Here is a 14,047-nt window from a genome sequence, read left to right as displayed (position 1 = left end):
TATAGGAAATGGGAAAAGGAAGAGGGACTCAAGCCTGCAAATTATTGTAAAAATCCACCGCTTCCAGCTCTTCTTTGAGATGTACTGAGAGATAAATCCAGTCACTGTTATCTGTTGACAGAGAAAAACTACAGAACAGAGGGGGTGCGAGGGAGTTACAAGGTCCCCGTACTTCTCAAAAGGATGGTGTTTGTGCTGCAGGCATTAAACTTGTGGCAGCACTCAATGGTGGATTAAGGCTAAATGACCCCACCCCAGACTTCCTCCCAGGCACCCAGCTGAACCCTTCTCTTCATCCCCTTCACAAGGCTTTGATCTTCCTTCCAGTGGTGACAGCTGGCCGTCTGACAGCCATTGGTTAACTGCTGCTCCATCCAGCCCCCTCTTGCCATGAGTCTTGGACCCCACAATCCCCAACAGCCCTTTTGCTCTCCAACGCCTCATCTCAAGGCTCTCTTCTATATTTGGGGTGCACAGGGAGAGGAGGAGCATGACTTATTTTAGAGATGGGGGAAACTGAGGCGTAGAGATTAAGTGTCTTACCCAAGGTCATAAAGCAAGGCAATGGCAGAAATGGGAATGGAACCCAGGAGTCCTAACTCTTAGCTTCCTGCTCTAATCAGCAGAGCCTTCCCTTGTAGGCTACAGGAGTAAAAAATCAGTTGGAAAAGTGCAGTCAAAGGAGCATACCCTGGAACTCAGCTCTTTGAGATCCTGAGGCTCTTTAAAAGCACTAGTCACCTCATTAACATGCTGCTCAAAGGGTCTGAGATTGCACATAAAGGTGATCTTTCACTACTGAACTCATGTTTATTATTTCCTAGAGTAACTACAAAAATAGATAATTTGCTGTGTGTATGGAGTCAGTCTCCTCTCCCTCCCCTCCGCGAAGGCATGTTTTTCTGTCTGTCGGAAAAGTACATTGCCGGTACTGAATGTGAGGCTCCAGCCTGCAGCCAGAGTGTACGTTGGCTTCGTCCCAGAGAGGGCAGAAGGGCTTACCGCACTAAGAAACAGGGCTGGCCTTCAGACCTTTTCTGACTTGTGGGTGGCAAGTCTCGGAGGCTGGAACTTTGGGCTGGATCAGGAGGGCTTCAGTGAATTTCCACAGAGACAAATAAGAAAGGTTGGGAGATTGAAGGACCTTGGTTTATAAATATCATTTAGGAGGATGCTGTATATGGGAATTTGTGAGAACGTCAGTCCCTAGAGTATGTCTCTGCAAGAGCAAATCTGCAGTCGCTCATGAACTGGAGAGGAGTGGACAGGGAAACACGTCCTCTGCTTGCCTAGGCAAGTACTTGCCCTACGAATGAGGAACATCCTTGGAGCTGCTGCACGTGCCTAGAGGCACCATGCTTTCTTCCTCCCCGTGCCACTCCGTTCCCTAATTTGTAAATAAGCGCAGAACGGCTCATTTTCTGTAAAATACATTAAATGCATTCATGTGGTGGAGCTTGTGGTATCTTTTGCCTTTTACAGAACAAACAAACAAAGAAGAAATCTGGGCACAAACTGAGTCCCTAAAAACAGTATTTAGTAAGTACCCACAAACACAGGAGGCAGTGAGCCCCACTACGGGGTTCAGAACAAACTATTCAAAGGGATACAGAGCCAACTACTTTCAAACTAATTGAGCCCACACTGGGGTTCTGCATTTCTTCCAGGAACAGCTGAAAAGGCATCCATGGTCCATTGTAGACAACAGTGTTAAGTTTCAGAGTAGCAGCCATGTTAGTCTGTATTCGCAAAAAGAAAAGGAGGACTTGTGGCACCTTAGAGACTAACCAATATATTTGAGCATAAGCTTTCGTGAGCTACAGCTCACTTCATCGGATGCATTCAGTGGAAAATACAGTGGGGAGATTTATATACATAGAGAACATGAAACATCACAAACAGCCCATTTCCACCTCTTCTTGGATACAATGCAGCATTTGCATGGAAATAGCCTACAATTATGCTTATTTCTCAGTTATGCCTAGAGGCAAAAGTGGTGGCTTAGATTGAACAGGGAAGGAGGCTCTTCATTCCTGAATGGGTCAGGCATCTAATGTACTGAAAGGAGAGAGAGCCCTGCAGGCCTGGAGAAGCCAAGGAATCGTCCTGCTGACTCAGCAAGGTTAACTAGCATTATCTTTGCAGTGGAAGGACACAGGGCGGTAGTGATCCCAGTCTTAACTGAATCTTCTTTTTAAATGCACATATTAAAGCTGGTTTCATTCATCGCTAATGTTTGTTTTATCAAGGATGGGCCAAGCCACACCAAATTTGTGGTGTAATGTACATCTGGGTGCTGTTTAAAGGCGGCCCACAACTGACAATCTCAGCAGACAGGCGTAGAATTGAATGGGCCATTGGCTGTAAATTACCCGCCACCCCCACCCCTCGAAGGTGTGTGCCCAGCTCAGGATTGAGGCACATTGGCAGGGCAGAGGATGCAGAAATTTGCAGTGATGCTACCTGTGCTGTGGTTTGACAGAGGACTTCACGCACCAGGGCTGGCAATCCAGAACCTTTCATCAGAATCAAAGTCACTTCATGTTTTGTAAAGGCTGCTGTCTTCTACCGCAGTGGTGATTACTGTCACGCTGTCTGGAGTGGTTTGTAACTGTGGGTGCCAACCTTGGGGAAGACTGTCAAAAAGCAGGGCAGACACCCCAAACTGATTGAATGTTCTCTAATTATACTTCACCAACCCAGTAACAAATGTGATCTCCTGAAGCACTCTAACAGTGTGACTATGGAATCACGGAGAGTTCCCCTGGGCATTCCAGTGTATCTTGTCACCCAGGCAAGCTGGACTTAGAGATAGTTGGTTGCTATCCATCAAAGATCACAGAAGATTCAAGTTGCTTCCGGTTCCAAGAGACCAGTCACTTACCTCAGGTCAACTGGTACCCCCAATCTCACACCAAAGATAACGCTTGTAGCCAATCCTATAATAAACTAATTAAGGATTTATTAACTAGGAAAAAGAAATGGAGAGTTATTTACAGATTAAAGCAGGCAAACATATGCACAAATGAGTTACAGTCTATGGTTCTGAAAGGTGACAGAGTTATAGTAATCTGTCAGCACTGAATGTCTCTTAGGGCTAACCCAGGTTGACCCTGGAGATCTCTGCTTGTTTCCTACCTGCAGCCCTATGAGAGTCCAACAGCAGAAGATTAAAAAATTTCTTGTTCGCTATCTCGATTTCCTTCTTCCAGAATTCAAGCTGATGGGATGAGCCCTTTTGCACGTAGCATCTTCATGGCTGCATAGGGGCAGTTAACAAAGTTTCGTATTACGATGTCTCACAATGGCCCATTTAGTTTTGGTAGAAGGGATCAGCTCTTGTCCATCAGGCAGGAGTGACAGGCTGACCCTTTCAGAGCAAACATTTTTTACAGTTATAAAGCAAAAACTTAAATATTACCTTATAGCGTGTGATAAAGACATTACAAGTGAAATTACGAAATGCTTGTAAATTGCTGCATGCACTGAAGTCTAAACACTAGTTTTTGGTAGAAGTCTAAGCACGTTGTTAGAAGTTCAGTACCCGTCTGAACCATACCAGCACACAGATGTGAAAGACTGGCTTCCAGCAGTAAATTTGTCAGTGCTTGGCTGAGGCCTAAAGCCTTGGCAAGAGCTAGCACCTGGTTTGCCAGCGTCACGGCTGCATTTCAGTGATGGGTCAAGTGATGTTAGTGCAGAAAGCTTGCAATTATGTGTAAAGTTTGTCAAGCTCATTGAGAGGGGCCATGCATGTTGGTTATTTATCACCCCCGTCATCACTATAGCAACACTTCCATTCATTAAGAAACAAAACAAGATTTTCTGTCAGATCCAGGACTTGACCACCTGGTTATAGCCTTGAAGGTCTGATCAGTTATGTCAAGTCCCTGAGCTCCGAGAATAGTAGAAGCATAACATGAAGCAGAGGTGAAATCCTTCCCTGTCCCTATCCTCAGACATATAGAAATTCCTTCACAGTACGAGAACTAAGGGCTAATACTTTCTGGTGTGTTCACAGGTGACTGCTGGCTGCTGGCCGCCATTGCGTCTCTCACCCTGAATGAAGAGATTCTGGCCAGAGTTGTTCCCAAAGATCAGAGCTTCCAAGACAAATATGCAGGAATCTTCCACTTCCAGGTACCTGACTTCTGCCTTTTGCTAAAGAGTCAAATACTGACAGAACGTGAGGAACATGGTGGGTCGGATCACCTTGTGTAAATTGGTATAGTTCCATTGAAGTTAATGGAGCTGCACCAATTTACACCAGCCAAAGAACTGAAAAGGCATATTTTGGTTACTGTGTCTCTCAAAGATTAGTGGTGGTCTGTCAGACTGGAGTGTGGGTTTCATTCCAGTCCTGTAGTGTTTGTTGTCCAGATCCACTGTGTAGTCCCCACAAAGGACCATTCCCTCCACTCTCACTCCAGAACAGAGAAGTGAAGCATCTCAGAATAAGGCAGGATTCTTCCAAGGATCCCTGCCAGACTGATCCTGGATACGGAAACCATTATCTGTCTGGGGAAGTTAAACTGAAGGAGGTACTTCCAGCCAAGATCATTAGCATTAGGTGACCAGCTAGAGAGTTTCAGAGGAATTTCGATTTCCTCACGCTAGGGGTAAAGGCCTTAGCAGACCCAGCTTCTTATGGGAAGTTTCCCAAGCAACATTGTGATAGGGGGTGGAATGCTGGCTGAGTCAGTACCATGTTTCTAAGCAGGTGGTTCTAAATATTCAGCCAACAGCCCTTTCACTGCTTATCATAACCCAAGCAGTAATACAACCTGAGTTAACACTGTCTGGGGTAACCAAGGTATCACTTGATGTCTATGGCAGAGAAGCACAAACTTGTGGCAAACAAATTTCAAAAGATTAAAGCAAGTCAGTTTTTCACAAGACACCTGAAAGGTCATGCTTACCCGACCCCTGACCTTTCCTGGGGGCTTATTCTTTTCTCTCCTACACTGATGTAAATCTGAAGTAACTCCAGGGAAGTCAATGGAATCTCACGGGTGTAAAACTGGAGTTAGGGGCCCTTCAGTTTGCAATGTGGGGCGCTAATCTGATAAGAACAAACTTTCCAGAACTTCCTCCTATCCATGGATCCAGAAACATGAGGAGAGCCGTTTCTTGTACCCTGGTTTGGCACTGACATTTGTTTCCCCCGAGAGAGCCCAGTTGCGTGAGTTATCCAGAGCTTTTTGAACTTCAGAAAAGTCCCATCCTGGTTCAGGTTGAGGCTCGAATGAAGGATCTGCTTGACTCTGAAATGCATCCAGACCAGTCTATCCATCTCTGCAGCAAACTAAGCAAGCAGAACTAATCAAATAACCCTAAAGCCCACAGTACAGCTGGTATTGTGCCATATAGTGAGCCACATAACAATATATACTTTACATGTTCAAAGCACACAAAAATCCATGCAAGACTTACAATGAACTAAAAGCTCAAGAAAAATGTTTAATGAGCAGCCAGGCAGCGAACAGGGAGACAAAACCAAGGAGAATAGAAGAGAATGCAAGAGAGGACATGCACGGAAACGAAAATCAGCTGTGAAGGTTCTGTCCAGAGCATGGCTATGTAACCCACGCACTTGGCAATCAGCAGCAACTAGGTCCTTTTCATTCTCTCTTTCAGTTCTGGCAGTATGGGGAGTGGGTGGATGTTGTTGTTGACGACAGGCTGCCCACCAAAAACGGGGAGCTGCTCTTCGTTCACTCAGCAGAGGGGAGTGAGTTTTGGAGTGCTTTGCTGGAGAAGGCCTATGCCAAGTAAGTAAAGGGTCAATTTTTAAAATCAAAGGAAACTTCTTCCTTTCTGCTTCACCTTTTGACCTCCTCATGCCTAAGCTAATATCTGGTGGAGTATCTGTCCTTTATCTGGAACTATGTGGAGGTAGTGTCAGTCTAATTAGTCTTCTAGGGTACATATCACTGACTGCTTCAGCTGATTGTATAATGTGGGTTTGAGACAGATGCTACAGGCTGTAGCTGAAAAGGCTAATGTTTGTGGTTTCTTCTGGGGCCAAACGTTTTCTCTGTACTTAATCTCTGGTAGTCCAGGTTGTGGAAGAAACATTACACGTGTCCCAAGAAGGTCATGACTGAATACCAGTCGCACTGCCTTATTACCCAGCTGACCTCTGGGGAGCTCATGGTATTCCAGTTCAGTGTGTGCAAACCTCTAATTCATGGTAAGGACACCCAAGTCTGATGTTCCAGTCTCAGGAAGGACCTCTTGCATCTAATAGTGGGAATCTTATTCTGAATGTACAGGGCCAGATACTTGACTTCAATGGAACTATGCTGACTTATACCAGCTGAGGTATAAAGGAGTCTGAGGTCTAATTTCTGTATTGAACCTGGGGGCAGAGGGCGCATGTGCTTGATTACATACAGTCTTGAGCATTTGTCATTGCATGTTTGGGCATATCAACCCATATTCCTGACGTACAGCATGTTAGTTTCTACGTGTGGCTTTTCTGCCCTGAAGAGGTAGGAAAGACATAGATGGAGAGGATAGATCCTCAGCTGGTATAAATTGTCATAGCTAAATTGAAATCAGTGGAGCTCCATTGACTTCTTAGTTATGATATTTATACTAGGTGAAGAGCTGCCTCAGAGAGAAGGTTGAAACAGTACATGTCCTTTGTGCAGGGTGAATGGGTCATACGAGGCTCTCTCTGGAGGATCCACCACTGAAGGCTTTGAAGATTTCACCGGTGGAATTGCAGAGTGGTATGAGCTGCAAAAGGCACCACCCAACCTGTTCAAAATCATCCAGAAAGCTCTTCTAAAAGGCTCCCTCCTCGGATGCTCTATTGATGTAAGTCAGTCCAGCTCTCTACCAGACTGTTGATATCCCTTGCAGCAGGAGTAGATAGGAAGCAATCAGCATATTGCTGTGCTCAGTTACCACACAACCCTTGGGATTTTCTACTCATGCTGCTAGCTCAGGGAGGCCAGCTGTCCTCTATTTCATGGCTAGAGAATTTGACACAGGAGTATTAGGGGCAACATAATCCTCTGTGGGGTCAGATCACAGAATATGAAAAATTCAGCCATTACTGATCAGCGATTTAGTGGCATATAAGAGCCAGAGATCTTTTTTTCTCTGGAGCTAGAAAGATAATTTATTAACACTTCTGATATGCCCAGATTACGTGGGAGTTGGATTTAATGGCATTGTGTACCACATCCTTGCTTTCCACTGTGCATCAGAGACCTGGATGGGTTAAATAAATCCCACTGGTTTGGCAGGAAGTTATTCCTGGCTCTGGATTTTGGGAAAGAAGGAATCTCAGAATACTTAGGCAGGGATCCCAGCATATTGCTGCTCACAGCGATTTCTGCAGAGTTGGGACTGCAGGCCACTAGCATTGCAGTAATCTCTTTACCTTATTGCTGCAGAAATTGTTCCCAAGGGTTGCATGAAATCCAGGCTGAAACAGGGAAGCTAGATACATTGGCAGTCTTTTAAATGGCCCTAACAGAATAGGCCCACTGCCAAAATCTCAGTCATCATGGTGTGTACTTTATCTGTATATAAACAAAAAAAAGAGCTTTAGTACTTCAAAAACATTTGAACATACCCCCTAATTAACACAAAGCAAAGAATGTCTAAAGGAAATAGACCAGGAAAAGAAAAAGGCCTAAAGACAGGCACTTTAAGCCAAAAATGTATCGTTAGTACCATAGATTGAAGTTCAGATGATATTAAGCACTGTATGCTTGCTAAGTATTGTCAGTACGGGATAGTCAACTCTCCTAGGGATCATGGATCTTATTTCTTTTTAGTGGGAGGGTAAGTAGTTTAAAAACCTCCATTCACAACATAAACTGAAATATTTCCTCCAAATTTGAGTTAAATCGAAGAGCTACAAGAGAGAGGAACTTCACAATGGGAAAAATAGTTTGCTAAGCACAGTGCACTTCCCTACTCAGGATTTCCCTGCATTTTCTAGGTCCTGTTTTTCTAGCATGCAATTTGATAAGCATCTAACATCTGGTTTTCTACCCCAGAATGATCCAGGTTTTCAAATCTCCTAGCTGGGAAGAGAGAGACTAAAAATACTGAGCTCCTTTGTTGAAAGGTGTTAGAGAAGCACAAAATGATTTTATAAATATTTTAATTAGTTCAACCTCAGAACACCCCTGCAAGGTAGGGAAGTTTTCTACCCATTTTACAGAGGGGAAAACTGATGCTAAACAACATGCCCAAGATTACCAGCAAATTGGTGGCAGAGCATGGATAAGAACCCAGGAGTCCTGAGTTCACAGCTCCTTTGGTGCACACTAGATAATGTACCTTAAAAATAAAAAATGGCGGATTTGCAGCCTGTTCCTTTTAAGACTTTACAGCTTGTATACAGATTTAGACAGCTGTTGAGTGAGGATGAATGTTCAATGTGCAGCAAGATGCACAAAGGGCAAGCTCTTGTCTCCTTGGTTCTTCTAGCTCTGCCATCTCAATAAGCAGGGGTCCGAATGCTACTCTTAAAAACCTGAGCTACTCACACAGCATTGCACTAAAATGTGTATCTGTGATATTCATGCTATTTACCATGAATTGTGATACTGTAGCAAGTCGGTGGCCACTTAGGCCTTTATGTGTGTCCTATGAGCACCTGTGGCCACTGGGAACTTCATGGGCACATCAGGAAGTAAACTCCTATCCTGCTACCAAAGCAGAAGCTCTTCCAGAGCTCAAGGAGAATGTCCGTTAGATGCCAGCTGTATGGCACAGAGCTGAGTTTAGATTGCATCCACTACCAGAGCACCCTGGGACACATGGACACTGGCTGGTTTCAAAGCTCTGTTCAAACACCCAATTGATCCTTCCAGTACCCCTGTGCAGCAGCTAAACTCTTGCTCTAAGGGAGCTTTATAAAAGCTGTAGTTTGTTGTATCCTCAGACTTGCAAGCAGCTAATAAGCACCACTGAATTGCTCTGTGTTTCCAGATCACAAGTGCTGCTGAGACCGAGGCAGTCACTTCTCAGAAGCTGGTCAAAGGCCACGCATACTCCGTTACAGGAGCCGAAGAGGTAACCTCTCTCGCGTTGTCCATGGATTGTATTTGCCTGGTGTCCTGCTTGCTTGCATCACAGTCACATTTCACTGTTGTTGTTTTAACCTGTTGGGTAGGTTGAAAATTTTCTGTCAAACTAGTTTTTGACAGAAAATTAGGTTTTGATTTGTGACAATTTTCACAAACATGTCTCCTCCCCATCGCAACTTTCAGCTTTTCACTGAAAAAAAAATCAAAAACTTTTCAGCTGAAAACAAAACTTTTTGGGTTTGGCAAGAAACATTTTACATCCCCTCCCTCCCATTTTCTGACCATTTCTACCCTTGCAGTGAGAGCCTATATACCGAAAACTGTTGAGTCCAACTGCCATCTTGTGGTTAAATTACCTCACAAACATTTACAGTACGCAGAATTTTTAACATCACTTATTACTTATTGAATGCTCTTTTTTATTTAAAAAAAACCCCCTAAAACAATGTGCATAAAATTGGGTGGATAGAGCAAAGTTCTGAGTTCTCTCTGCGTTTGGAACGGTTAGCCATTCTGCATTGTTCCCCAGAGGACTGGGCATTGCCGAGGCAATACCCAGAGTCTCGGTATGTGCTGGGTTAATGTGACTCTCCGTGCGTCTACAAACAGCTGGGTCATTTTCCAATCAAGGTCAACAGGCTTGGGGGAAGGAGGCACTTTCCCCTAGTCACCCAGGAGAATATTCCCTCACACACTATCCCTGTGTTTTAGACTGAGTGGGCCTCAGCCTTTGGAGTATTATGTTTGGAAAATAGCATCGTCCTAGACTGTTCTGTTACCACTTTATAATCTTGGAGCGTGATACTGTAAATTGTCCACGCACAGAGCTCCCAATGGGAAATCCAAGCCCAGCACACTGTTCTGTGAGTGATTATTACTCTACTCTGAGTAATGAGGCAGTTCAGAGAACAGCAGGATGCACATATGAGAGAAAGAGGAATGCATACCCAGGGGAACGACATATTCATCTCCTGGTATAGCTGCCCAGCAGCTCCACTGGAAGGACTGATGATCTCACTGTGTGAAAGACGTTTATCTGTGTAAAAGAAGGTGAATTGCCTTGCTCTGTAAAGGAAAGATGGGAGAGGATAGAAGGGAAGCAGACGGATTATGGAAACATAGGGGGCCTTGCCACTGATTTTCAATGGTCTTTGGATCATGGCCCTATTCATTACTCCTGAAATGCCCCTGCCTCTCAAATGAAAGTGGTGTCAGTCCCTGGCATGCTGCATCCAGGCTGATGAAGCTAAATGGGAATTGGCAGCATGCAGGATTGCAGCTAGCCTTGCTTGTTGGCTCTCCCCCTCCCAGTGACAGAAGTCAGTGGGGAGTTCTTCTGTTCCTGACTCAGACATTAAGAAGGCTGGGCCAGCTTTAATCTTTGGAAATCTCTGCAGGCTCTTCCTAGTGGCTGTTTCACTTCGGAACCCCGTTAACCTTCTCAGACCTCAGGCCCACCAGTAACCCCCACAGGCTTCTCTGTGCTGTTTCAGCTACTGCGTGCACCATAGTGCACCGGTCCTCATGAGAAAGCGTATCCATTTTCTTGGCTTCAAGCTCACATCCACTGTGCAATTCCCTACTTCAGTGAATCCGGTGCCTCCCCCCAAATAACACTGATTTCTGGTTGGGATTTTTAAAGTTCCGAGGGGTCCTAACCCTGATGTCCAGAGTGTTTGTGGTGAGAAAACAGCCTGTGGCAGTTTTTACAAGAACAGGAGCAGTCACCCCAGTGTCCTGTATGTAGTCAGTTGCAGGTATGACTCTGAATACATGTGGGGGACAGAGCGGTTGAGTAGGAAGGTACCGTTTTTACTCAGGCGCTTTTTAGAGTAAAGCCACACTGTAAGAATTGCCGTTGTGCTGTGAATAACCTCACATTCCCTCCGCAGCTCCGCTCTTTATTATTAAACCCTCTTAGACGTGTCATTCTTCCAACACAAGAATGATTTTGTTTGCCCCCAAGCACACAAATATTTGATTTGCACACAATCTAAATTTCCTGTCTGCATGCATTAGGTAATCAAAGTTTATCCAAAGCCAATGTGGCTTTATGCCTCTTCAACTAAATAACCAGGTGCAAAATTACATAAATAGCTAAGGAATAGGGTGCAGGTATTGTATTTCAACCACTGTACTTTCTTCTGTGTTTATTACTACACAGGTTCCCTGTGTAACTAAGTCCCTTCTGCACTTCTAATCCTATCAGGTGAATTGCCGAGGAAGCATGCAAAAGCTGATCAGAATCCGAAATCCCTGGGGGGAAGTGGAATGGACTGGAAAATGGAATGATAAGTGAGTTAAAGGTCTAGGGGACTTATACATTGTAAGAGGGTGTTCATCCCAGTGGCATGGCTAAATTTCCACTGGGAATTGCATTCTCCCTACCTGAAATTCCCCCTGAAGTTACCGTTGGACCCAGTATTCTGTACTTTTTATCCTAAACTGTTGTGTGGTGTTGCTTTGTGCTGTTTAAAAGGACCATAGCTTTCCCCACAGAGACTTTACAGTATGCTCTGCTCTCTTTATAAACCCTATTGTAACACACTCTCATGTAAGTTACAGTATTTTGGCTACAGTATAGGGTTACTATAAACCCTTGAGTCATTTCCACCTTGCATGACTAAAGACTTGGATCCCAGTAAGGTCTTCTTCAGAAAAGACGTCTTTGTAAAGTTATACAATTCTTGACAAAGAACTTAATATTTGCTGTTACACTGAAAACATAGATCTGCTGTCTTCAGTGGTAGGAGATCATTGGTCCCAGTTCCTCCTTTTCCAGAAGAAGTTATCCTACTGATGGACAGTTCATTAAAGCAGTCATTTCTTAAAGGCACAATGCCTAACTTTTCAAAAGTGTCCAATGAGTCTGGGTGCCTCCATTTTTGAGTGTCCAACCTGAGACACCAGGCAGGATCTTGATTTGCAGCAGACAGGCAGGTGCTCCACACTTACTGGAATTCAGGCACGTTTAAAGCATCTCAAGCTGGGCCCTCATATAGTGAGGCACCCAAAATCACTAAGCGCTTGTGAAAATTTGTACATGTCTTAACTGTACATGATCTAAATTGCTACCATACTCCACTGAGTTTGGAAGTTCTGCTGAGCTGGGCACAGTAGTATATTGCAATCACATGGAGCCACAGGAGAGCGAAGTGACCCCATCAAAGTCACTGCATTAGGGATGGACTTTGAGCTGTCATTTGACAATTAAGCAAACTCCCATCTTTATGTTGTAGCTGCTCAAACTGGAACAGCGTCGCTCCTGATGTGAGAGAGCGATTGACCAAGAGACATGAAGATGGAGAATTTTGGTGAGAAGCTCTGGGTTTTTGAACAGCAGGGGAGATTGGTTGTTTTCCTTCATTTTTTAACATAAAGTGCCGTGGGCCAACAAACAGTGACTCAGATAAATAGGCCTGGGGATAATATGGAAGTGCACAGCTATCTGCGAACCTGAGCAGAGACGTTGTAGCCTATCCCACTGGATGTGGGGTCCAGGATCCGGATCACCAGAAATGTGATGGATCGGTGTAGTGGCCATATAATCAACGTAGGAGTGATTTCAATCACATAATACCAAAGGTCCCCACAATGGCTGGATAAAGCACCTCATCAGCCTGGCCAACAACTGTAGTGTCAGGTCATAGTTAGAGTTATTAGAGGGAGGATTAGGAAAAGCGGCATGTGGGAAAGTCTCCCATTCTAAGCAGAATTAGTGTGTGGTATTGCTCTTCACAGGATGTCATTCAGTGATTTTCTGAGACATTACTCCCGCCTTGAGATCTGCAACCTGACTCCAGACACGCTGGCAAATGAAAAATACAAGAAGTGGAGCCTGACCAAGCTTGATGGGAACTGGAGGTGTGGCTCCACTGCTGGGGGTTGCAGGAATTACCCAAGTAAGACCTCCCACGTGCTACTTCTGCATTCACAGAAAACACACATGGACTTATTCTAGCTAGGATTTCCTTAGGGCGTGGGGAGTTCTATAAAATCCCCTCAGTCGGGGCTCATCCTTCAGTGTAGCCTCTACGAAACTCCCATTTCTTCTTTCCCTGGCAATTTTTTAAAAATCTAGATCGTTGCCCTTGGCTTAATCCACTACTTGTTTAAAACACTCAAACAGCCCCTGCCAAACACCAGCTGGATTCATCTTTCTCCAGGGATGTGTCTAGACAGAGAGCTATGAACTAGTGATCTAACCATGGGACTGGCCCCTGGGAACTTGGGGGAGTCTAATCCTGGTTCTCACGTTGACTTCTTTTGCGGCCTTGGGCAAGTCCCTTAGGCCAGCGTTTTCTGGTATCTACCAACTATCGGGTGATCGGGTGCTCATCTTGAGACACCTAGAACCTGATTTTCAGGGGTACTGAGTCCCCGCAACTCCCATTGACTTCACGGGAAAATAGTTTCAATGAGAGCCACAGGGGCTCGTCGTCTCTGAAAATCAGACCACTTGCATAGGGGCATAAATCTGGACAGTGCTGCTGTTCTTTATGCACCCCAGTTTGAAAGTTTAGTTCTGTATCTTTAAGGACATGTCCAAGCTACCGTGGCTGCTGAGAAATGTCAGTATGGGCTGGTTTCAGAGAAGGCTCTGAGGGGTTTGTGTCAAACTCTGTTTTCTCAGATACTTTCTGGATGAATCCGCAGTATTTGATTAAGCTAGAGGAAGAAGATGAGGATCCCGATGATCCTGAGAAAGGCTGCACCTTCTTAGTTGGCCTGATTCAGAAGCACCGCAGGAGGCAGCGGAAGATGGGGGAGGATATGCACACCATTGGCTTTGGGATCTACGAGGCAAGTAGCGCAATGCACATACACATGCAAATTCCTTGAGGGGAAGAAACTAGAAAAAGTTCCCAGAACTTCAAAAATGGGGAGGGGTCATCAGTGAATGGTTCCTCTGCTTCCCTGCCGTCTAACGCTTCAGGAACAAGACACAAAGTCAGATGCAGCAATGCCCGTCCAGCACCTGGTACGTC

General features: G+C 44.8%; 1 protein-coding gene across 1 annotated transcript in view; it reads left to right on the top strand.

Moving 5' to 3' along the window:
• The window catches only part of CAPN2 (calpain 2), a 59,134-nt gene that overhangs the window by 23,697 nt on the left and 21,390 nt on the right, over positions 1-14,047 (top strand). The window contains exons 3-10 of the mRNA XM_048843296.2: positions 4,022-4,140; positions 5,638-5,771; positions 6,657-6,825; positions 8,962-9,045; positions 11,269-11,354; positions 12,299-12,373; positions 12,801-12,961; positions 13,693-13,862. Coding sequence (XP_048699253.2) covers positions 4,022-4,140; positions 5,638-5,771; positions 6,657-6,825; positions 8,962-9,045; positions 11,269-11,354; positions 12,299-12,373; positions 12,801-12,961; positions 13,693-13,862 — 998 coding nt within the window. The remainder of the gene's footprint in view (positions 1-4,021; positions 4,141-5,637; positions 5,772-6,656; positions 6,826-8,961; positions 9,046-11,268; positions 11,355-12,298; positions 12,374-12,800; positions 12,962-13,692; positions 13,863-14,047) is intronic.

Source organism: Caretta caretta, chromosome 3, assembly GCF_965140235.1.
Source record: "Caretta caretta isolate rCarCar2 chromosome 3, rCarCar1.hap1, whole genome shotgun sequence".
Classification (NCBI taxonomy): domain Eukaryota; kingdom Metazoa; phylum Chordata; order Testudines; family Cheloniidae; genus Caretta; species Caretta caretta.
This window is presented reverse-complemented; position numbering and strand designations above follow the sequence as displayed.